Below are 23,168 nucleotides of genomic sequence, written 5' to 3' on the forward strand. Positions count from 1 at the left end.
GGACTCCACACCTGGAGCCAATTGTTTGACAATTCGAGATAGTGCAGTAGTTACGTGCATGTCTATTAAACTTATGAGCAAGCTGTGGTCTCTCTTCGAATCCGAGCTTATCGTTTTGTGTTGACAGGAATCAATCGTCTTAAGCCATACTTACCTAGCGATCTTAACACTTGACGGAAAATTCGAACGGTCAACGGTACAATATTGTGTGTGTGCACTTGTTTCGAAGCAGAACAGAATTGTCTTGTGTTTCAAGATGGCGGATTCTTCTATTAGATGTACATACACTTAGGGTCTAGGGTTGGAAAGAAAGAAACTGTTCCAGCCAACACGTATTTGACACAAATTTAGAACAGGTATTGCAATTCCCGGTTTTATAAGCAAACACGAACAACGCAAGCCAAATAAAACTAGCCTTCAATAAAGCCCTTGTCGGTGAAGCAAGTCTATAGCATACTATATAAAGATTATACTTGATTGATGTCGGCCATAGTTTAGCGAACATTAACTAACATGACCGATCACAGGAAGAAAATAGGTGTACGATACTGAAATACTGGTAGAGTTCTTCAACGCATTTACATAGTAACTCACCGACAGTGTTCTAGGGTCCTAAAGGTCCATGAAACCCGTTGGTCAAAATGATGCTAACATCCGATATGTTCCTCCGCCTCAAAACAAGACTTAATAAAGAAAAAATTTAGAACAGCTTATTCGTATTATATCATTTACTCCTAATATTAGTGGTCTTCTCTGGTTAAGGATTTGGTTCGAATTTGTGACCGTTGACGACAAGGATACCGCCGGCCACAAATTTACGCAGTAAACATGTATTTATGCCCCTTGAATGTGAAGGTTATAGCTGCTGAAGCCTACAATATCTAGCTGCAGGCCAACACTGACCTATATCTCACTGGATAAATGCCCTTAGAATTGCACCAGGTTATTCGGATAACAAGCCGCGTCACGCTATCCTAATTCGAAAACACAATTCAAGCTCACCAATTATGTAGCGTGCTGCGTAGGCAGATTTTACCTTCAATGACGATGATGATTAATGGGCATTTAGACGTTTTTGGAAATTCAGCGGACTCATGATTCTGAGGACTTGTTAGTAACTTAATATTATCAATAAAAATGAAAGAAACGGCGTTCTTCATTTAATTCGTATAGTTGTATGTTTCCTTATTTACCAATACCTTTTACTCATACCAAATTCATCTCACCAAATAGTAACTTTGTGTCTCTAAACTAACACAATGTTTTTTATTTTAAACGTTATCATTCTTATTTATAATGGCTGTATTCGTTGTAAGTGTATTTTTTTTATTTTCAGGCAGTTTTTATTCATATCAAATGATTCCGGTGCTGCGGTGGACAGGACAACTTTTCCCGAAATGTTTACCGAAAAACAGATACTAATCGCACCTAAAGGCATACTAACCGAGCCTGTATGGAACCTTGCAGAAGGTTAGTAGTTCGACATCGCCAATTATAACGTCCCGTTACAGGTAAAATTGTACTGGGTATCTGCAATACGTAAATGTTTTACATCGTACATACAAAACGGGTGCGTTTCTCTTTCATGTAGACATTGTAATATACATATGTTAGACTTGATTAGTGTTCAGCTAGTAAGGCAGGCATGCATGAGCAGAGATGATTCTCATCTAATTTCCTGTTGTTTTATCTGATCATAGCACTACCCTAACATTGGAACAATGTTCAAGTTAGAAGAGTTTTTTAAAATTTTAAGTTAAAGTGGTGTCGATCCAGATTGAGTCACGTATCAGATTCTAAGCCAGCGTTTGTGCGAGCTGGACGACATGGTTGTAAGCAGGCGACCCTTAAAGTCGTTGAAGCAGCTAACGCTATCAGACGAAACCTAGCCAGTGTTAGCCCGTCGCTTGATCGAGACGGGCGGTATTCACAAGGCGGTCAAAATCTTCAATGAGCGTCTTTTGGCAGATGGAGAAACGCTTGCAGTGAATGATGAAACTGTATTTGTCAAGGCCGTTCTTGGGAGCATATCATTCGGATAGCCCAAAGAATACACGACACTACGAACTTGTGCCTTTAGTTGTTTGTTTTCAGGAAATTCAATATAGCCCAAGCTGTCTTTGAACCCTTCCCGATTATGTCTGAATAATGCGAAAGTTTACTAGGAAATAGCTTTGTTCGTAAAATAGGGCCTAGCAACCGTCGAAGTAAAATAGTTTCGCCAGTAACTGTCAAATCGAAACGATTATGGGTACGCCGTAATAATCTCCTTCGAGACGGCTATACGCTCCGGTAATTAAAATACCATTATATGAATATATTAAGCCCATACTGCAAGGGATTTACTTTTCACGGGAGCGTCTCTTCCACCCTGTGACATGTAACGCACAAAACGAAGTTGGCGCTTTCAGTGCGCTGGGTACCATTGACGCCACTGGAAAACACCTACGCTTGTGGATGCCATGCGTAATACTATCAATGCTGGCTGTTCTGTGAAAGCGTCACCTAACGCATTACCAACGCAGTCATAAATTTGAAGGAGGTGGGCTTTATTAGCGGCATACTCGTGTCTCCTTGAAACAAGCTTAATAGGCCATGGTAGCCAAGCCAGGTACGTGAATCGAAATCAAGCATCGACTTGGTTAGATTTTCCTTTCGGGCCATGTCGACCGGTACCTTGCAAACGACTAGTACTGCCATTGAAAAGGGAGGATACATACAGATTAGTAGCAAGTTACAGCCGGATAGGCATGGCGATAAGGAATCACTATTAGGGAAAGCATCTGAAATAGAAGAAACATGATTTCCAACAATAGTAGTAGTCGTCGCTTAATGAAGTTTGACACCAAAATAAATACACACTTAAATATGGTGAATAAACCGAGAAATATCGAGAAAAAATAACTGCTTACTTTATTTGCGACAGATTGAAACTGAAGCTATCATAAAAATCGGTGAAAAATGTATGATAATATTGAGGTGAGTAGTTGAAACGTATTGAAACTCACGTAGTGACGTTTCGAAAATGGTCACGATCATTGTCCGCAGAGATCGGTGTACTCTAGGTGAAGGTATGTTTAGCAATTATTAGGCTTTGTCAAGCTATTTCAAGTGTGATTCTTTGCTGTATCGTCAGAAACCAGGTATTATCGACCGTTGTGTGACTGCTGGTTTGTCCTTGCAGAAAACTGTTTGCAGAAAATCTGCAGAAAATTACCAACAGTTAGAAACGTTTCATAATTAAGGGAATTACAGAAATTTGATACAAAATGGGGACACATTTCGCTTCGCAATTTCTACGTAATAACTACTTTCATTAGAGGTTAGAATTTTTTCAATTATTAAGTTATGGATTTATAAGGAGAATATATATACCGATAGGTGGGCTATACTAGCCGGCTTTCTTGTTTTAAATTTGATCTACCCACTTTACGAGCCTATTCCACTACTCACAAAACATAGTCGATGACAAACTAGAACGCCTTCTACACACTGCTGCAATAATATCTGTAAAAAAAATACGAAACGAAATGTCAATTCACCGCGAGAGTCACATTGAACGAGAAACCGCATAAGGCTCATATCTTTATAAATGTTTCAAAAATTCACGTATAGCATTTTTTGCTAGCAGTTGGCCACCCACATCAGACGACCCATATCTACGTCTGATTTGGAACCCAGAATACCTTACGTATTATCAAGTTTATTCAATTGTAGGGTCATCACATTTATATCCATATATTGAGTTCAGCAACAATATTTTTTTGGACACCAAGAAAAATGTGTTGTTATCATTGTCACTGATAGATACGTTTTCTCAGCTGTTCAATGATACGAGCCCAATTCGTCGAATTTCTACAATTTTCAACATACTCCTTCAGTAATTATTGGCGAGATATCGAATAATAGGCGACAGCGTACCCTCCGTTAAAAATTACAACAACTTCTTTGTCGATTTTATTTTTGTTCTTTGTTAATATTGTCTCCAAAAAAAAACTGTTCCCACATGCGCTACATCGGCACCGCTCATCATAACGTCGATTGGTCGTCGCCAGTATATACATATCATACAGCATGGAAGGCTTTATCAAAAATTCGTTCAATGTCAAACATCACAAAGAAGCATCCGTTTCAATTTTCTACCCCACAACGAATCACCTCTAAATTACATTTATCTAACCACAGCATATATAGATCCTGCTGGATAATAGTCCGGTCACTATATATTTGTATTTAAAAAAAAACACTCAGTATTTTATTAAGAACTATCATATATACACATCATATTTGGAGTTATTTTACTATCTGAAGCAAAGTGCGGGATACCGCTATATCTCTTTACGTGCTTGGTTGACGTGCGTGAGACGATGAACGCTGTGCTTATGTTGTGACTGCTGGTTTTCACAGCGTTACTGGGCTGAGCCGTAGACATTTCTACAATTCAGCTCAGGCTTCTATTAAGCCAAAGCGAAGCTTCTCCCGCAATCATCGTGTGGAAAACAGTTCGCACCGAGTATCCAGTAGCTACGATCGACAGCGAAAGCACATGAAAACAATAACAAAAAAGAACTGCTGTTTACAGTTACTCTATCTGAAAGTATTTTTTACCCGCTTTCCTGCCTGCGGCCTGGGTTTGCCACCTGTAGCTAGGCAAAGTGGTTAGTCATGCTAATGCTAGGGTTAGCTGACCAGGTGTCGAGCAAGGTACATAGATCAATTTACCACAGAACAGTTCGTGTCGCTCATCGTGTACGAGCCTCAGCGAGGTATGTTTTCGCTAATAGAACTCGCTGTAAATAATACTCATGTTGTTTTTTTTATTTATAAACCAAACGTGAGTTTTTCTTATTTACCTTGGGGCGTGCAAAGGCAGATAGAACTAGCGAAGGCGCGCTCGATGATTTCGGCGGGTCGAAAGGCCTAAGGAACGCATTGCTCATCAGTAACAGTGTTGACACCATTCAACATTAGATGAATTTGGTATCGTCGTAATCAGACAATGGTGGAGATGCTGCTGCTGCAAAAATCCATTCCCAGAATACCCTGATCGGACTAGGTGTACGGTATATATATAATCGACGCATAATCCCGTTCGTTCGCTTCCCTTAATTAGTGCTTGAGCTGTAACCCCTGTGTTTATTTAGCGGTTAATTCTCGTTTCTCTTTAGGTAAACCTCATGAGTAGGATACTTAGCCTCTCTACAAAAAAGAAATTCGAAAAAATAATTCTACAAAAAAAACTATATAATATATATATATGCTTTCTGTTGTACTTTTGCCCAAGTTTTTTGCCTAAGTGACAAAAAGTCTCTGTCGAGAGACACTTTAGAAGCATCACTAGTTAAATGTGATGCATTTTTTATTACAGATTATATTATACAGAAGAAGGTATTTCATTTATTAAATTCAAGTTAAATACCATATATTATTAATTTATAAAGCTCCACTTTCTATTTTCCAATATTAGAACTTTAGTTAATACGTTTATGGTGATGTTACTAATTAATTAAGTGAATGATTAATTAAACAATTGTGTTAAGTTCTTCTCGCAGTATCCGCAAATCACTGCAGTAGTACGTCTGACTAAATCTCTTTACCTTGCAAAATGTATGAACAGTATAGCAACAATCAAGCTAACATAATCAAGTTATCGTAATTTACGGGGTGATTTCATGTGACGTTTTGGGCCTGGCCAGCAAAGGGCGCGTGAATGAAAAGTTACAAGCTGGATGTACTTTTTTTTTACTGCTGAACTAAAACTTCTCCTCGGCACAGATAATCGCCGTCAAAAACTTGATGCATGATATACTGTAAAGATACTCTGAGAGAATCTCCTTGCACTCACAGTAGCCCTGCAAATATAACCCTTATAGAACACCTAGCCTTAGGAAATACACTCTAGTCTCCGATTTTCGACACGCTTGCGCTTACCAAAGTTGTTTGTTTAACGTCACTACGTCGATCCATTGAGCGACAGCTGTTTCTATGCAGCCAACGCGAAACGCATACTTGTTAGGTATACCGTTCCTGTCGACCACCCCCTCCCTCCGCAAGCCAGAAGCCCTTTTAGTGGAAATCGTTTTTTTTTTTTTTTTTTTTTTTATTCAACTACAAGTAGTATTTCGCGTATTGCGGTAAAGGTATGTGCGTGTGTGTACGTGTACTCCACAATTACAGCAGCTGTCCAATTTACCGTTTATTATAACACCATCGTTCACCACATACCGTCTAACTAAACATGTCGATCTTGTTTAGGACTTGTGGACTTGTTGAAACTGTGATTGATTCATGAGATTCTAAAGAAAACAATTATTGCAATATACTCATATTTGGTTTTAACCCTAGGTATTGTTTCAATGCAGTAACGGCGGCAGCACCCCCTGCGGCCTCAGGTTTTCTAGCGCGAAGTCAACTTGCCTTCGCCTCAAAGCCGAAGGCCAGAGCAGGGAGCGGCGGGAAGAAACTGGAAATTATGGTTGATCGAATGAAGCAAGAGGTCCAACGGCTGCGCCGAGTTAGGATGGCCACTCTGTGCGATGCCATTGAAATGGCAAAATGCGAACAGCACGGTTTGTACCTTAGACAAATATGTATTTTTTTTTTCAAGATATTAATAATGTGGGAACGGTTTTTTTTAGTTGTTTTTTTTTTTTATTTTTTTTTGCACACCAGAGGTATATAAAAGTATTTGTCTCTGTAGTGTAAGTCTTGAGCCAATATTTTATAATCGTATTAGCGCCGACCTAGTTTACCTGTTTTTTTTTTTATCTTAGTTTGAAAAAGACTCGCACTTCCCATGTGAAATAGCTGTTCCAAAGAGAATTTGGACCGAATCGACTCTGCTTTATTTAACAGAGTTCACATGCCCTAGAATATTATGTGTGAGAGAAAGGTTAGTAAACAGCGTCCCAGGTTCATGCTATCGAAGATCAATTGGACACATTACGGTACGAATAAGGTCACTCGCTGACTTTTCCTGAGGCTTTATTATACTGTTTTCTTTCGTCCTTTTTGCTTTATTCGTGCGACGTTCAGCAAGCTTAGAAAATACCACGATGGTTCAGATTCTACGATTTACTGGCAGGTTTCTTCGACAGCTTCCGCCAGATGTTCGTATGGAGTTGACAGAAGTTGTATGGAGCCTTGCCGATCACGGAAGCCTCGACATCTCGCACTATAATGTACTACTGCAGGTTGGTCTTTCATTTCCGAATACAGGGGGGATACAAAAAGGGCAATAATGTAAAAGGGATTTATATTTACTTTTGTGTATAAATTTAATTCAAAAGCAATGAACTATCGTACTTTTAATGATTCTGCGTATCAGTTGCGTCTATAGCCATTTGACCAGCTTGAAAACAGTGGTAAAGTTGTCAGTGTATCATGTTGCAGACGGAGTGTAACTTGAATTTGACTGTCTTGAATATACTCAAAAACTTGAGTTTCAAACTATTTGGTCTAACCATGATAGCTTTTTAGATATATCGTTTTTTTTTTTTTCTTTTATATTAAAATCGTATAGCGAATGCTTGTATGGGGGCATCTAGCCTTGACACAATTGAAGCCATTTGGTGATGTTACGATTGAATACTTTTTACTATCATAAACAATATTCTCGATTTGTTTTATTTTTATGTGCGGTGTGTACGCATATTTACTGAGTATATGAGGAATCGTTTATAAACTTTGTTCTAATTGCGTGTAATTTCTTATCATTTGGGCCTTTTTTCCACAGGTATATCTCGAAAATGGGACACTATTCGATCCGCTGGCGTTTCTTGAGACCCTGAACGAAAGTAGCCTTACGCCCAACTATATAACATATCAGAGGCTATTACAACGGTACTGCGATTCGGCCGATCTCGGTGGTGCCAAGATGATTTATGAACTCATGAAGAATGAAGAACTACCTGAATCAGAATGTGTCTTAAACGCTTTAGTTAAGGGGCATGTTCTCGCGGGAGATGAAATATCCGCTCGCAAAGTCATCGACTATATGGCTAGGTCTGAGAAAACGCCCCCGACGAACGAAACGTACACCGATTTAGCTCGGAGTTTCATCGAAAAAGGATACACAGACAAAGCGCTAGAGGCCATCGAGGGCCGTTCTTTATCAGACGAGCAGATTCTCCTTATTGCGGAAGCCTTCGCAATGCGAAACGACACTGAGTCAATGAAACGTGTGCTTGATAAGATGCCACAGCATATTGGCTACACACGAGATACGATTAATTCATGTCTGGATATGATCTCGCTCAAGAAACTCAATGTTTTCCGCATTCTCTTCGACAAAATTCCGGTCGATTCAAGCCTGCAAGAACAAAGTAACTCGTTAATTTCACAGATGGTCAGATCGCACGTGGCGGTAACAGACGTCATGAACTTCTGTTATGAGTTGAAAGATAAGGGAGTCAGTCAGTCGGGGTTCGTAAAAGCTGTTGAAACCGCTCTTAAATACAGTGATCGTCGCACTATGTTTGACTACCTTAAACTAATGCCTCTGTGGGGCGTTCCTTTACGAGGGCATTTCTTTTATCCTATCGTCTGCAAGGCTCAAAACGAATGCGAAGTTTTTGACACTATACGCTCAGTAGTACGGCTGGGTCTACCAGTAACCGAGGAGATGCTTGTTAATTATGTCTTACCCAAGCTCAACGTTGACCAGCCAGGGCAAGTTATTGAACGGACCCTACAAACGGGCTGCTCCCGTTCTAAATGTGTCTACGCGCTAGTCAAGTACTTACTGGCTAATCGGAAGGTGGAAAAGTGCCTCGAAGTTTTAGCTAAACATAAGTGTATCCTCAATGCTAGCGTGGCGGTTCTTGCTGGTGAGGTCGCTAATGTAGAGAACATCGCACAATGTGTTAAAGTGCTCAAAGAAATCGTTAACCAGCCAACGGATCGGGTGTCAGATACGCTTGATCCCGTTTGCGAATTTCTTTCCGCAGTCCCTCAAGGCTTACTGAAAACGGCCATTGCCGCGATCAGCAAGGAAGACTTAAGAATCAATCGAGCTCTCTATACACATCTACTAGACAGCGCCCTTGAGGACGAACGATTACTGAAAGCTTGTAACTCTCCTAAAACGCAGATGACCTTGAACGAGCTGGAAAACGAGCTCGATAATCTTGAACACAAGAACATGCGTACTCGAGGCGTGCTCTGCAAATTACTCATAGGCTATTGTCGAATACGGGACGTCGGTAAGACCGACGAAATACTACGGAAACTTGGCGGTCAAAAACTCTTTGTCTCAGAGTTGACTACGCTCATCGATTTAAGCATCTACAAAAACGACCTCCGTGGCGCCTTGAAATTTTATCAGCAAGGTTTAAAGCGTCCTGGGTTCTATATCGAAGACTCTAGAATAGTCAGCCTAGCCTCCTTTGTTATTCAAAATGGAAATATTGTTGTAGCTAAGAGTATATTGAACCGGCATATATTTAATGGGGCTTCCTGTCGGATGCAAGGGCCAGCCAAATATCTGATCACCACTGCCGTCGAGAGATGCGGCGTAGAAGAAGCCCTAACGATGGTTCGCGATTACGTAATTAATTTTACAGCTGTCACTACCACGGTTCTGAGTCCGATCATGAAGTCTGTCCTGGAAAATCGAGACGCCGATGCATGTTATGCGCTATTTATGGATATTGTAGCTCGGTACAAGGTTACACCTCATTACATTGAAATGATTCGGAAACTTCTGATCGAAAACAAAACCGAAATGCTAGATAACGTTATTGACGCAGTATCAAAGATACACTCTAAACACGCAGTACAATTCTCGCTAGCTTCGTCGTACATCTCGGAGGGGCAATTTGAAAAAGCTCGCGAAATATTGCAGACCCTTCCACTGGACCATATGCAGCAGAAAATCGAATACCATTGTGAACTACTGGCTACTAAGAAACAGCTGCGTGAGCTCGAGGCGCATGTTAAGTTGCTGGGTGAGCTGTACGAGGACCAAGATACGCTTTACTATCTACTCATGCGCGGTTATGTGCGGGTCGGGTACATGGCTGAAGCATTGGAGCTATGGATTCAAGCTCAAGAGGAAAATGTCGTTCTTTCCAATCGAACGCTTCTGTATTTAGGACGCGCACTGGAGTGTAGTGGGTTCGACGTTCCATTTGTAATACCATCCGAGAACGTTGCATCCACGCTGAACACTGACATTGACTCTACTAGCTTGACACCGTTTGCCGTGGCGCTCAAGAGCTCAACCAACGATGCTCTTGAGTTTCGAAAGCAGATACTGTCGAGAGGCGAGCTTTTAACAGTCAAAGAGGAAACCTCGCTAATTTTCGCGCTTGCAAATGATGATCAGCTTGATGAAGCGTTCAGAATTTTCAGACGAATGATGCAAAACCGTGCACCAAGTGATCCGTACGTCCCGCCGAGGATGACGCGGTTTTTTCTAACGAGACTGGCGCAGCGCGGCATGATCGATGAGATTGCTTCGTTACGAGAAGTGCTCGAGGACAACCTTTACAAGCTATATAATATTGACCAGTTACTGTCTAGTGCTTATGTATTTGCTGGGCGTTCCTACGAGTTTTTTGATATTCTTGACAGGCTGCCGGCTACAAGCTCAGTCTCCGTTAACTGGATTGAAGAAGTGCTTAAAGTATATCCTGAAGATGTTGATCGTCTTTTACACAATGCCAGACGATTTGTTCGGGACGGTGGAAACTATTCGATATCGAACGCACTCTGCACTCGTTTTTTCGCCGATGGCGACTACTCGAAAGCAGAAGTACTCTTGACTGAATTTCCGGGGATGCTTAAGCAGAATCTCTTTGTCATACAAGTACTTAATCGAGTTCGTAGAATAGGCAATGACATAATGTCTGAACGAATATTGAACCTTCTCAAAAACATCGCCTCAAAAGAGCTGTGTGCGCATATAGGCGTGGTCAGAAACCAATAGCAAGATTCGGAACAACTTACGTAAAAACCTTAAAGTTAGAAAAACGGGTTCGTTTCGCATCAGCTTAATAAGGCTTGCAATGGGTTAGGCGTTCGTCGTGGTCAATAGAGTTACGTGTGGTGTAAACTTGTATATTAGTTAGGGTATGGCAATTGAAGTAATTCATATAGTTTTTGCTGTTGTCACATTTGAGAGCAATATGGGACAATTATCGATGGGTAGTTGAGGGATGATATATACATACGCAGATATTTCTTGCTCGATGTTGCAGGTCAACCGGTAATCTCTGTAAGTAAGGAAGCGCTTGCTTTAATACGACAGTACTTTAAAACTTTAACATTCATTCATATAAGTTTATTAATTAACTTAAATGAATAAATGAATGAAACTAGTTTTAACTGTTTGACAATATTTAGTGATGAAAGAGCCTAGTTGAGATTGCGGAATCTCATGGATACTTCTGTTAGCTCTTGTTAACAATTCTGAAACGGTGCTTAGTCCCGAATGTATATACCGCTAGTTCGTCTTTTAGAACTAGAAACATACAGTATCAGCGCCTTGATGATTTTATCGTGTGTCTAGTATCGAAAAAACATTGTCAACACCAACAACAAACATTGGATCGGCTTACTGTTGTTATCAGCGGGTCCGTTTCCCGCGTTTCCGTTCCGGAAAGTAAAGAAACCTGTCAAGCGGAAATTTTGTGTTTTTCCATCCGTTCTTCTTGAAGAGATTCGCCCCTTAGAATGCATGCCATCCTTAACCATGCGATAAAATTTTCAAAGTATATATACATATATATATATATATATACGTTGATAATTATCTTTAGCTTATGTACGTTTGTGTATATAAATAAAATAAAATAGAGATAAATCTATAGTATAATGTGTATGGTGATGTACCATGTGCTGAACAAGCATCAAAGGATTCTATTTTAATTTATATAAATTTGAAATAAAACGTTTAGATATTGATTAAGGTCACATAATTTTATGATTGAACCTGTAATGATAAGAAGATTTTTCTAGATGAAAGATTGATTATTTCGCATGGGCAAGCGACATATCCAGTAATTGTCATAGTCATGCGGTTAGGTCTTCTTGCTGCTATATTGGGCCTTTCGAAAGCTTTTAATTAATGTGAAAAATGGTAGCCAAAAGGTAGATTAATGCAATTGTACGGTACACGCATGTAATAACACGATTTTTGGTTCTGCTGTGTCGGCTATCTGAAGATTATGTCACGAACCTCCTTTTCGAACGAAATGATTCTTCGCATATTCATTTTTGTTGCATTATAGGTAGTAACCCAGCAATACTTACCCAGTGGTAAATATGGTAGGGTTCATACGGCTTTTATTTATACTTTTCCTTCCAATTTATGTTGTCAAGCCAAGTTTATCATGTATTGACCGCAAATCAGTGAGACATTTATAAAGAAACGTTCTCTTCTATGCCCGTTAAAATTCACGATGACTTTCCAAATCGTTTGGAATGGTTATTTTCAAGTGTTGTAAATGTCAACTAATTAAGTTGAGCAATTTAATAAAGGAGGAAACGGGTTAGTGGTGTGAAAAACTAAGTTTGGTTTATGCAGATTCTAACCCCAACGGGACTTCGAGGATGCGGGGAACCCCCTTGAAGTCGGTCTATAAGTTTTACATCAGTAAGGTCTATTTTGTATGTTCGGTGCCAAGTAAATGCAAAGTCTATCGACTGGAGTGTAATTTTCGATATTCAAAGGAGTGCAAAGCTGGGTTTACGATTGTGTTATCCTGACAGAGCCACTAATCCTGTTGTAAGCCATCTAACAAGTAAGACGGAACCGTAGACCATAACGGAAAATACTCCGATTGTTGAGGCCTCCACACTGTTTTAAAAATCTATATGAATATTGACGAAGAATTTTTTTCAGCACTCAATTAGTACTAAAAGTGATAATTTTTTTCACACGAAAATGAATTGATTAGGCTGTTGCAGACTTTCTGGCAAAATGATTTGAACATTAGACATACATAGAAGTATTTCCACGGCACAATAAGCGTTCAGATGTCACTCTATTAAACAGTATAATATTATGCATCGACCGGCTGAGCCACAGGGCCATTAAATTTGGAACGCGAAGTACGGTTAAAGTTTTTGGAATCGATGGGTCCTCTTTTAGTGCGCGAAAAACCCTTCTTGTTGGGCGGAGCCAAAAGCCACTCCGCCGAGCGTCGTCTGCTAGGCACATGCATAACATAGCCGGTAATGTGAATGCATACACTAGAAAGAAATAAACATCGAAAATCTGCATTCGATTTTATTGAGTTCAAAGATTTGAGCCACTGGACGACGAGAATTTCACGCTGCTTGTCTGAAGGCGCGCTTGCCGTTTGGGGCGATGCGTCTATTGTGTTCAAGTTCACCAATTTATAAAAGGACTCAACGTCTTATTCAGCATCAAACGGTTATTCTCAACTGCGTGAGATCTTCGGCAAGGTATGGTTCTTTCACGCACCCATCAATTGGCTGCATCGACAAATGTCTTTCCCCGTCAGGCCGAACCCACACAGGAGTTCCCTTCTGTTTATTGCCAACACTCTAATACCCTACAGGATCTATCCCATAAACAGCTGCACATACCGAAATTTCATGAGTTATTTAGTTCTGAACCTCGTTCGTCTGCTAGACTGCCATTGTGGCCGGTATTGTCGACGACTCCCAGCTCGGCAAACCGAAGAATTTCGGAATGGCTGCAGCGCGAGTCGCCGAGTTCGAAGTCACGATAGGTTGTATTTGATGACAAAAACAAACCAGAAATATTTTCATCCCGTTATTAAACGAGCGGTGTAACGTGACGTTCAGGTAACAAGATTGACAGATTCGTTAATGCCGGTTTTGCACCTAAGTCATCGAAAACTTTAATCCTGGTATCGACCTATTCCTTCATGTGCGGATCGCTTTTGTGCTGCTCTTCGAGCAACAGTATACACTCAACGTCTACGTAAATTACCAAACTTATTTCTGTCCCTTGAAACTAAAGGGAGGGATATAGGCGAATTGGTAATAGTATGGTAACGATGCCACTGAATAGTGATTAAGGTTGCTTGATTTCTGACGCTATGCTGTGTAACTGTGTAAAATTTAGTACGCGCGGTACCTGTTGCATGTGTTTGGTCCGATAAATGCAAAAAACTAAAAGCCCAAAGAAAGCGTTAGCTATTTCTCTCGCTTCCGTGACGCTGCGGCGGGTACAGATTGAGATACGGAATAATTTTACTGGATGAAAAACTAATTCAGGCACTATTGCTCTCTTTATATAAGAACGAAATCTTTTGGGCAATAATGGCTGTAACTTAACTTCGAGTACACGATATTTTGAGTACGCTGACATATACGACAGATGTAACTAAATAAACGAAATATGGGCCGTAATAATATGTACATAACTGTAAACATAAGGCTGAACTTAGTAACTGAAGTAATTTTATTAAAAAAAATGTTACACACCTACGTGGCGAGATCGGCACCGAACTTATAGCCGCTAGTGAACTCAGACATTTTCGCGTGCGTATCGCAGGCAATGTGCATTTTCTGTGATGACAGCTAATCTTCAGACGCGGCAAAACTTCGTTGATGCCTCCGGCTCTAGATTCCAGGACCCTGCCAATCAGCTCCATCAGGAACTCACGCAAATAGATGGATCCGTTCGGCGAACAGGCCGTGTCAGTTTGCGAAGTCTGGATCACGTAATTGAACTCGCGCAGTTGCAACAAGGTCTGTTGCTAGTAGTATTAATAAAGCTGATTTTGTTGCAGTCATGGGTAGTTCGGGACCTAAAAAGGTGATTACGACCTTCTCCTTCGGCTATAACTAATCGATTAAGCAAACGCTTTGAAATTATGTTGAAAACTATGTTTTTACCTCTCATTAATAGACTTCACCTCGCTTTCTCTATAATCTATGAGTAAATCTGTAGGTAACGTCAGTCCGGCAAACATGGCCCAGTTGCTTCGCTTGACGGGCGAGTATCTCCGGCAGTTGTCACCAGTGGACCGCAAATCGTTAACAGATACCGTATGGAATCTTGCTGATCCTCAAAGACTCGACATCTCGCATTATAACGCCTTGTTACAGGTAAAAATTGTACGGGTTTTGTTAAATTCCCAGTTCAACCGTAAATTTTCTTCGTAGACTTCTTCGTTGTTAAGCAATGCGTCAAGTAGAGTATATGCTCAGGATGTGATTAAACCAAATCAGTTACAAGATAATGTCGAACAACAACCGAACTCACAATAACGGACGCGCTTTTATGCGCAAACATGTGATTTTTTCTTCGTTTCAATTTTTTCTGGTCCCACACTTTCGAAGTTTTTATTTTTTTGATCAGTGATTCACTTTGACCATTTCTTTAATTGTTTGGTGAATATAAAACTTTGGGCAGATTAAGCCATCCTGAGTTTTATACATATATGGATCTTCGTTAGATTTGACACTCTATCTTGCTTATATATCCGTTGCGTATCTTCGCTAAGCTATTAATTAGCTAGTAGCATTAACGAGAATGATCTAATGAACTATAGGGGTCGCCTCGCAAACATCCATGTTGACTATGTGCTCATTTTTTGGTTACACAGATCTATCTCGAAAATGGAACATCTTTCGATCCACACACATTTCTCGACATGTTGAGAGACGCTAATATCGCACCGAATCGTGTGACGTATCAGAAGCTTATTCAGCGTTTTTGCGATATGGGCGAAACGAAGTCTGCTAATGAAATGCATGAATTAATGATCGAGGAACAACTGCCCGTATCCGAACGCGTATTCAACGCACTCGTCAAGGGGCATCTGCTTGCAGACGATGAAGCAGCTGCCCGAAAAGTCATGGAAATAATGCACAGTGTTGAATTGGGGCCCACTGCCGAAACGTACACGGTTCTTGCGTGCAGTCTAGTCGAGAAGGGATGTGGTGAGAGAGCACTTCAGACTATTGACGGACGCTCGCTATCGGATGATCAGATCCTGCGCATCGCAAAGGCGTTTGCTTTAAACGACGACATCAAGTCAATGGCCGCGGTGATTAACAAAATGCCACTAACTACAGGCTTTGTAGAGGACATCGTCAACACGTGTCTTGAACTGTTGTCGCTCAAACGGCTTGAGGCTGCCCGGGTGATACTTTACAAACTACCATTTAATCCCTCGAAAAAGCCGTATGGCGCGTTTTTCATTAGGCAAATGATTCGCTCAGGGCTACCGCTAGATGATGTAGTCAGCGTATGTCAAGAGCTTAAAACAAAGCATTTGAATAGCGCGGGTCTCTTATTAGCCGTGGAAATGGCGCTGCGGTTTAGCGATCGTGAAACCGCTTTACGGTTCCTGGTCCTCATGCCTCAACTGGGCTACAATTTTCGACCGCATTTCTTTTACCCTCTACTGTGTAAGACGACGAACGACGTTGAAATCTACGATACTGTCCGGACCATGATAAAAATGAAAGTCCCGATTACCAACGAGCTTTTGCTGGACTTCGTCCTGCCACGAGTTGACTGTGACTCTCCAGAGAGCGTCGTGAACCGACTGGTCAACTGTGGTTGCATTCTTTCGATATGCGTGAATGCAGTGGCAAAGCGTATGCTCAGTGAAGGCGAAGTAGAGAAATGCCTTGCCGTAATCGACGCCTATAAGTGCGATCTGAGTATGTATTTGGCAACGTTTGCAGGTGAGGCTGCTACGCCAGCCAATATCGACCTGTGCGTTGAGGTCCTTCAGAAAGTGTTTGATTTTCAAATGGGCTGTGACGCTGAAAGGGTTCACAGGGCAGACCCTATAGGCGATTTTCTTAAGGCCGTGGACAACGAAATGTTCGATACGGCAGTTCTCACAATCAACTCTAGAGCAAAGTTAAAAGTTAAAGGGACGCCTCGCAAATCACGAATGAAGAGAAACCAAGAAATTCCATTTGGTGGGACTGCTTTAGATAAAATGCTGCGGTCAGCTTCACGGCCTACCAGGATAATGACCCTGAGCGAGTTGGAAGACCATCTTAACGAGCTGGAAAAAAACAAAAGTACCACAAAACCCACGACTCGAGACGTCGTCAGCTGCTTGCTGTTAAGGTATTGCCAAGCTCGGGATATTCATAAGGCCGAACAGATGTTACAAAGGCTCGGTGGGCAAAGATTGTCTGGTAAATTGCTTTCGTCACTTATGGACCTCTACGTCGATGTAGGCGATCCTGAAACCGCGTTCAGGTATTACCTCGAGACGCTGAAGCTGCCAAACTTTAAAATCGATGACCGTCGAGTGGTGGGTCTCGCCGCGGCGATCATTAGAATTGGGGAACTTAGTGAGGCAAAAGCTATATTGAGTAATCACGTGTTCGATTTAACTAACTCAAGTTCGATGGAGCAAATGGCTGCATTTCTAATACGAATTACAACAGAAAAGTTTGGCGTGAATGAAGCTATCAAGGTACTGGAGGAGCACGTTGCGGGATTCGTATCGGTCGGGCTTGTACATGTTATGCAGATCATGCACGCTGTTTTGGAATCAGGAGATACTGATGGCAGTATTAGATTATTCAAATATTTCGCCAACCGTTATCACTTGCTTGCACTAAGACACAAATTATTCCTACAGTTAATAGCCGACAACAACCAAAAAGAACTTGCTAACGTGAGGGATATTTGCGCGCACTTGATAACAAGAGCCGCCACAACTTTCGATTTGGCTATGTGTTACGGCTATAGTGGACAGCTGGAAAAAGCTCGTGAGTTACTGCACGAGGTCCCTTTGCGAGTCATAAACAGCAAAGTTAAGCGCATCACTAGGTCCTTTGCGTTAAGGGGTTATGTCGATATTCTCGAAGAATTTGTTCAGTTAGTTCTCCAGCTAACACCCTATGATAAGGAAGAGCTTTACTATCAACTTATTAGGGGCTATTGCAATACAGGCAACACTGCAAAGGCCTTAGATCTCTGGACAAGAGCTCAGGAAGAGAATGTCGTGCTGTCCCAGCACACGTTGAGGTATCTGGCTCGCCGACTACAATTGGACGGTCACAAGGCACCGTTTGTTACCTCTGATGAGCAGCAACCGCCAGTAAATCTTAACGATAGTGAAGATGAGAAGGATTACATTAACGAGAAGATCCCAGTCTTTGGAGCCGCCGAAGATTCAATCGAGGGCGTTCTGAAATTTAGCGAACAGGAACTATCCGTAAGTCCAGAATTTCGAGTGGAGAGTACAAACAAGCTCATTCTCGCTCTCACGGAGGATGGCCGAATTGAGCTGGCCTTCGACATTATGTGTCAAGAGCTGCAAGGTCGTGGCCAGGCTAGCCTGGTTGGTCGTGAGTATAAAATTGTAAACTTTGTTTTGACACAAATGGCGAGACGTGGTATGGTTGAGCAGATCGCTCTGCTGCGCGCTCTGCTTGATTATGAGTTTTGTGATCTCTGTTCCATAGATTTTCATTTGTGTAACGCATACCAGCACGCGAACCGGGGCGATGAGTACCTCGAAATTCTCGACACGATTCCGCCGGCGGCAATCTTAAGCGGTAAATGGGCCAACGCTATCATTGAGAATTATCCGAGAAATTACTTGCGTGTGTTGCAAAACGCCAAACGGTTCGCGCGTGAAGGCGGAAACTACCAAACTCTCATACACTTTTGGCTGCGTTTCGTAGCTGAAGATCAACTGTCACAGGCAGAGGCCCTCATGGCCGAGTTCCCGCGTATGTTTGAACATTATATCCTATTTGGCAAAGCTCGACAGCGAAACCAGGATAGTGTAAAGGTGTTGGAACGGCTACTGACTCTTCTGAAACCAACAACTCCAATGCAACAGCTGTACGCACTCTTCCTTAGTGACTATATAGACGTACTTGTGTCAAAAGGATGTGTTGATGAGGCTCACTCGTCATTGAGAAAAGCAAGCTCCGCGGGCCTCGATATTAATCTATGCAAGATCAAATCACTCAGGAATCTCGCCGCTGAGCTTTCGCATATTGGAAAGGAAGTTGATTTTCCTATTCCAACAAGTAGCCTTATTGATCTTTTCTAGGTCAACTACTTGTTCATTAGCTGATTAGAAAACGTTCACTCTTGCGGTAATGTAAATTGCGTTACTCACCCACAGCATGCACCGAACATTCAGTCAGAGTGCAGTGTCGCGCAGGCTAGGAAAAACCTTGAATCAGAGGTGAGAAACCTGGAAAAATATGCTTACACTGCTCAGTAGGCATCGCTCCTCTCTTGTCATTGAGGCAGTTCTTTGTTAAGCTGGCGGGACGTAGTTGTCGGATTTATTCATATTTAGGCCAATGGCCTTACAAAATATGCCATTCACATGAACTCCACCAAACAGCTTCAGAAATTTCCTTGTATACGGAGCACCACTATTTTCTATATATGTTCGTACAGATAGAGTTCCTTATAATCTTTTATAATGCAGGCTGTAGACAAGAAATGATCTAATTATTTTAGCTTATATAAGTAAACGATGTAAAAAGCTGGTAAATGATACACATATTTGATTGATGTACATTTGTATAGCGAAATAAACATATACTACGTTAAATAAATTCGCAGAGGGGTTTCCTTAGTTATATAGACATATAGATATAGCGTTCGAGCGACAACATGGACAAGTCCAACTAGGACGCAAAACGTAATAATCCATAAAAATATAGGGCAACAAAATTCGTTGGTCACGCGTAAAAGCTAGCATGAAGAGCACACAAGGTGAGTCTCACATCCGTGGCTTTGGTCCAAAGGCACGCTATTTCCACACCGCAAATTAATCCTCGCTCATGACTGCCGTTAAGAAATGAACATAGTGAACGTCTCTAATTATTCAACACAACTTTTATCATTAGTTTCTTCGAAGGAAACAACAGAAAAAATCCTCATCTCAGTGAACCATACTTACTTCAAACATACATCGAAAATCTATTGATTTTCGAAATATGAGGTAGATCTGAATGCGCAATTTTACGTTCATTGAATGTTTATCCTCCGTTATGTAGGGGAAACAAATTTTATGCTAAGTCCACGGGGTACTTTCAGATTTTCACGACTCACAAGCAAAGTTTTTCAATGTCAAAGGGAAACCAAAAGCTTCGTATGTATATATGCTTTAGACAAGAAATCGGTCTCGCCGAGCGGACCACCACGCCCCACTAACGCCATCGTCTCATGTTGTTTCTACAATACGCAACTCGTCGAGGTGTGTTTACTTAATGGAAGGACACCGCTCTGAATGAACAGATGCACGCGTCTGGCGTCCTCAATAAAAGCGTTATGTCGATAAAACAAAAAGTAATAAAACAGTATACCTGCGATCTCCAACGAACACAATCTAGACTGTCATGTATATATATGTATATGCAATGTATGCGAATAGCTTTCCTCAGGATACACGATGTCTAGATTTGACTCGAGCTGTAACTATGTATTAGGTACGAATCGTGGTCCTCAGGCAACAGGAGTGACAATTGCTCACTTCCTGAATAGCATCAGCATCAACGGTTCATTCGCTCTGGTCGGAGTAGCCCACGAAACATGTATTTGCTCAATACTTCAAACATATGAGGGCGGTGTCTATATAGAGCAGATCTCCTTTTACCCATGCCAGGAACAGAAAGGGTAGATAATATGCACATTACTCGTTTGGAGGTGACGGGCGAAAAAAGCAATGTGCTTTAGCAAGACATGAATGTAATAGTTCTCTTTCGCATATATACAGGGTGGTTATAGAATCGATTTTGCGCGTTTACCATACAAACTCAATCAGGTTTATAAAAAGTCAGGGGATTTGTAAACGTGTGTCAATCTGCGCAATGAAATTTTGATACTGTTTTAAAGATGTCGGCATAAAGGTTATTGATTTTTATGAGATCCTTTGAAGACCCTCAAAAGGAGTCGCTGAAGAGTGCTCAAAGTTTAAAAAATTATCGATGCTTTTGAATATTCTAAATTGTATTGAAAATATAATGTGAATCTACGGATAAATCGTGGCTTTTATTGAAAGGCGAACAAAATATTAAAGAAATTGGAAATGATTATAGTCAAACGTCGAACTTGTCCAAACAAAAAAATGTCCTTGAAATAAAAAGAGTACCTTTTTTTGTTTAAAATTTAGGTATTTTTTAACTGAAACACAGTTTAGAGCCATCTTCCATAGAGAAAAGGGATCTGTGTTGAAATTTCAAAGAACCTTGGTAAACGTATTTTGACACTGTGGTCCCGCCAGAGCTTTAGCAAACAGTCAGACAAATGGTGGAAGCTGAGCGACTTGCCACCATGTGTATATGTCACGATAGGGTAGAGTGGAAGTCGTTTGACAGTCTTCACTTTACATCTGTCAAGGGAGCAGGGAAATGATTGTAGCAAAAAGTAGGTGAAACGTATTTGAAACAGGACCATTCTACATCATTCGGTTATTACATGACAGTATGTTATAGTGTCATAGCATTAGTTAAACGTAATAGCTGTAGTAATAGTAATTTTGTGGTCATCGCTTAGTGACCTTCATCATATAGTGTGCCTATAAAATGGTATTATAGGAATATAGCTAAGCTGACATAAATATAGAAATGTTTGACGACAGTCCCGGATGGAATATAAAAAAAATAGGTTAATAATCCGTCCTTTACAATAATTTGTGCACCTCTAGCGATTTTTTTCAAACATCCGCTTGACTTGGATCACCCTGTGTATGACTGTTTCGTACAACCTTTCTTCAATGCACCTTAACTCAGCCTGCAAGTAGCGCCTGAGGAGGAGCGAAACGGCCTGCTAAGTTCACATAAAAATACATTGAGTCAGGCCCAAACCACTATAGGCCTGAGAAAATAATAAGTTAGAACTATAGTGGCTCTATTGGTGCAGGGGTGGTTAGTAGGAAACAAGGCTCGTTTTGCTGGGTACCTCGTACCTCATGGGCGTGTGTATAGAGTAGATTCATTCCCAAACTGACGACGCGTGTTCAGTTGGGAAGAGGTGTTGAGTGCAGAATGTTATTATGAACGAGGACGCTGGCGATCCGCTGATTCGAGTTTTTATGTAGGAAGAAGTGTCATATCGCATCGCGATCCGATGATAAAGCTACGGCATAGATGATCAGAGGGGCAGTTACAAGTTAATGCAGAACACAGGGTCTATGACGAAGAAGTAATTGACCTGAACGATGCGCTGTTGGCACAAAAATGACAGTAGTCGAGTTGCCTTAAGTTTGGCAAACAAATGTCCGATTAAGAGATTATGACGATCTTGGGGAATAACGCACTCGCAGGGTCCTGCATTTGTCAATCGATAGGGTCCTTCAGAACCGTGGCAGGTGCAGCTTCGCTGGAAAATACAAAAGTATATTTGAATATGGCCAACCAGAACTATGCAAACGCTTAATCAGGTTTGCGTAGCAGCTTTAAACGAAAACGCTATATTAGGTTAACGACTATAACTGTCGTTAATTAAGCTAGCCACAATCGTATAATTATGAGAATAGTAATTTAATTAAGTATAATTAAAATTATTATTAATGAAAGCAAAACTACATTTGATATCATGTCTTGAAGGCGGGTAAGCATCGCCGTAGCGAGAACGGCAAAAGTCATGTGGATGTTAAATCTAGCAGTACGCTTAAACGTTTCTTTAAGCGTCTTCCATGTACTGATTGTCTATGAATCTTGCCTACGACCGTACACGGCGACTAGCTAATTATATATCTAGAACGGGATCTTCTAAAGACTATTACCCAGCTACCATTATTCGCGTTTGATCAGCTGCAATCTTGCTCTGCGAATTTTTCGGCTAAATTAAAGCATGTGGCTTGATCTTACCTAACGCATTTCGTGCGCTTGACACTTTCAATGGCGACCCGTTATTACACACACACACACACACACACTACATCAAATGGTGCACAACAAAAACTTACTTCAACCACGAAACTTTTGTCACTATTTTTTAAACCTCAAATGTGATTCGCAGCGTTTTCGTACGAATTTTGAGGGCTCCGATATTACGAATTCGTTTCGAGACGTACTTATTCCTGTGTTAGCATTGGGACTATTCCGAAATTATTTTAATACTCCCCCTCTTGCCGCATCTGTTCGAATCCATCTACGGTGATCGTCGTTGTTTCAACGCAGACCGCTTCTTGTGGTTTTCCGGCCCAGTACTGCAGACCGCACCTACCGCATTCGTACTTTAGAAGAATTCGTACTTTTAGAGAGAGCGT

At 41.1% G+C, this 23,168-nt stretch overlaps 2 protein-coding genes and 1 long non-coding RNA gene across 5 annotated transcripts; 2 read left to right on the top strand and 1 right to left on the bottom strand.

Moving 5' to 3' along the window:
* Positions 1–2,890: 2,890 nt before the first annotated feature.
* On the bottom strand, positions 2,891–5,205 carry LOC111269201 (uncharacterized). The gene is made up of 4 exons (XR_002685644.2): positions 4,854–5,205; positions 4,343–4,524; positions 3,454–3,507; positions 2,891–3,203 (listed from the first exon to the last, which is right to left on the bottom strand). It is a non-coding gene; the product is annotated as an uncharacterized LOC111269201 (long non-coding RNA).
* Positions 4,520–11,629, top strand: LOC111269200 (leucine-rich PPR motif-containing protein, mitochondrial). Of its 2 annotated transcripts, none has more exons than XM_022848623.2 (4): positions 4,520–4,766; positions 6,346–6,569; positions 7,036–7,193; positions 7,736–11,629. In XM_022848623.2, the coding sequence occupies exons 1-4, from the start codon at positions 4,666–4,668 to the stop codon at positions 10,928–10,930; spliced, it is 3,678 nt and encodes a 1,225-aa protein (XP_022704358.1). In that variant the 5' UTR covers positions 4,520–4,665; the 3' UTR covers positions 10,931–11,629. The 2 variants fall into 2 exon arrangements, with proteins under 2 accessions (XP_022704358.1, XP_086828129.1); XM_086972003.1 differs by having other exon boundaries at positions 4,675–4,766; positions 6,363–6,569.
* A 1,557-nt stretch (positions 11,630–13,186) lies between these two features.
* LOC111269218 (leucine-rich PPR motif-containing protein, mitochondrial) lies at positions 13,187–19,515 on the top strand. 2 transcript variants are annotated; one of them, XM_022848655.2, is made up of 4 exons: positions 13,187–13,413; positions 14,495–14,691; positions 14,894–15,051; positions 15,552–19,515. In XM_022848655.2, the coding sequence occupies exons 1-4, from the start codon at positions 13,316–13,318 to the stop codon at positions 18,987–18,989; spliced, it is 3,891 nt and encodes a 1,296-aa protein (XP_022704390.1). In that variant the 5' UTR covers positions 13,187–13,315; the 3' UTR covers positions 18,990–19,515. The 2 variants fall into 2 exon arrangements, with proteins under 2 accessions (XP_022704390.1, XP_022704391.1); XM_022848656.2 differs by having other exon boundaries at positions 13,319–13,977.
* Positions 19,516–23,168: the final 3,653 nt, after the last annotated feature.

This window comes from Varroa jacobsoni, unplaced genomic scaffold, assembly GCF_002532875.2.
Source record: "Varroa jacobsoni isolate VJ856 unplaced genomic scaffold, vjacob_1.0 scaffold_1364, whole genome shotgun sequence".
NCBI lineage: Eukaryota > Metazoa > Arthropoda > Arachnida > Mesostigmata > Varroidae > Varroa > Varroa jacobsoni.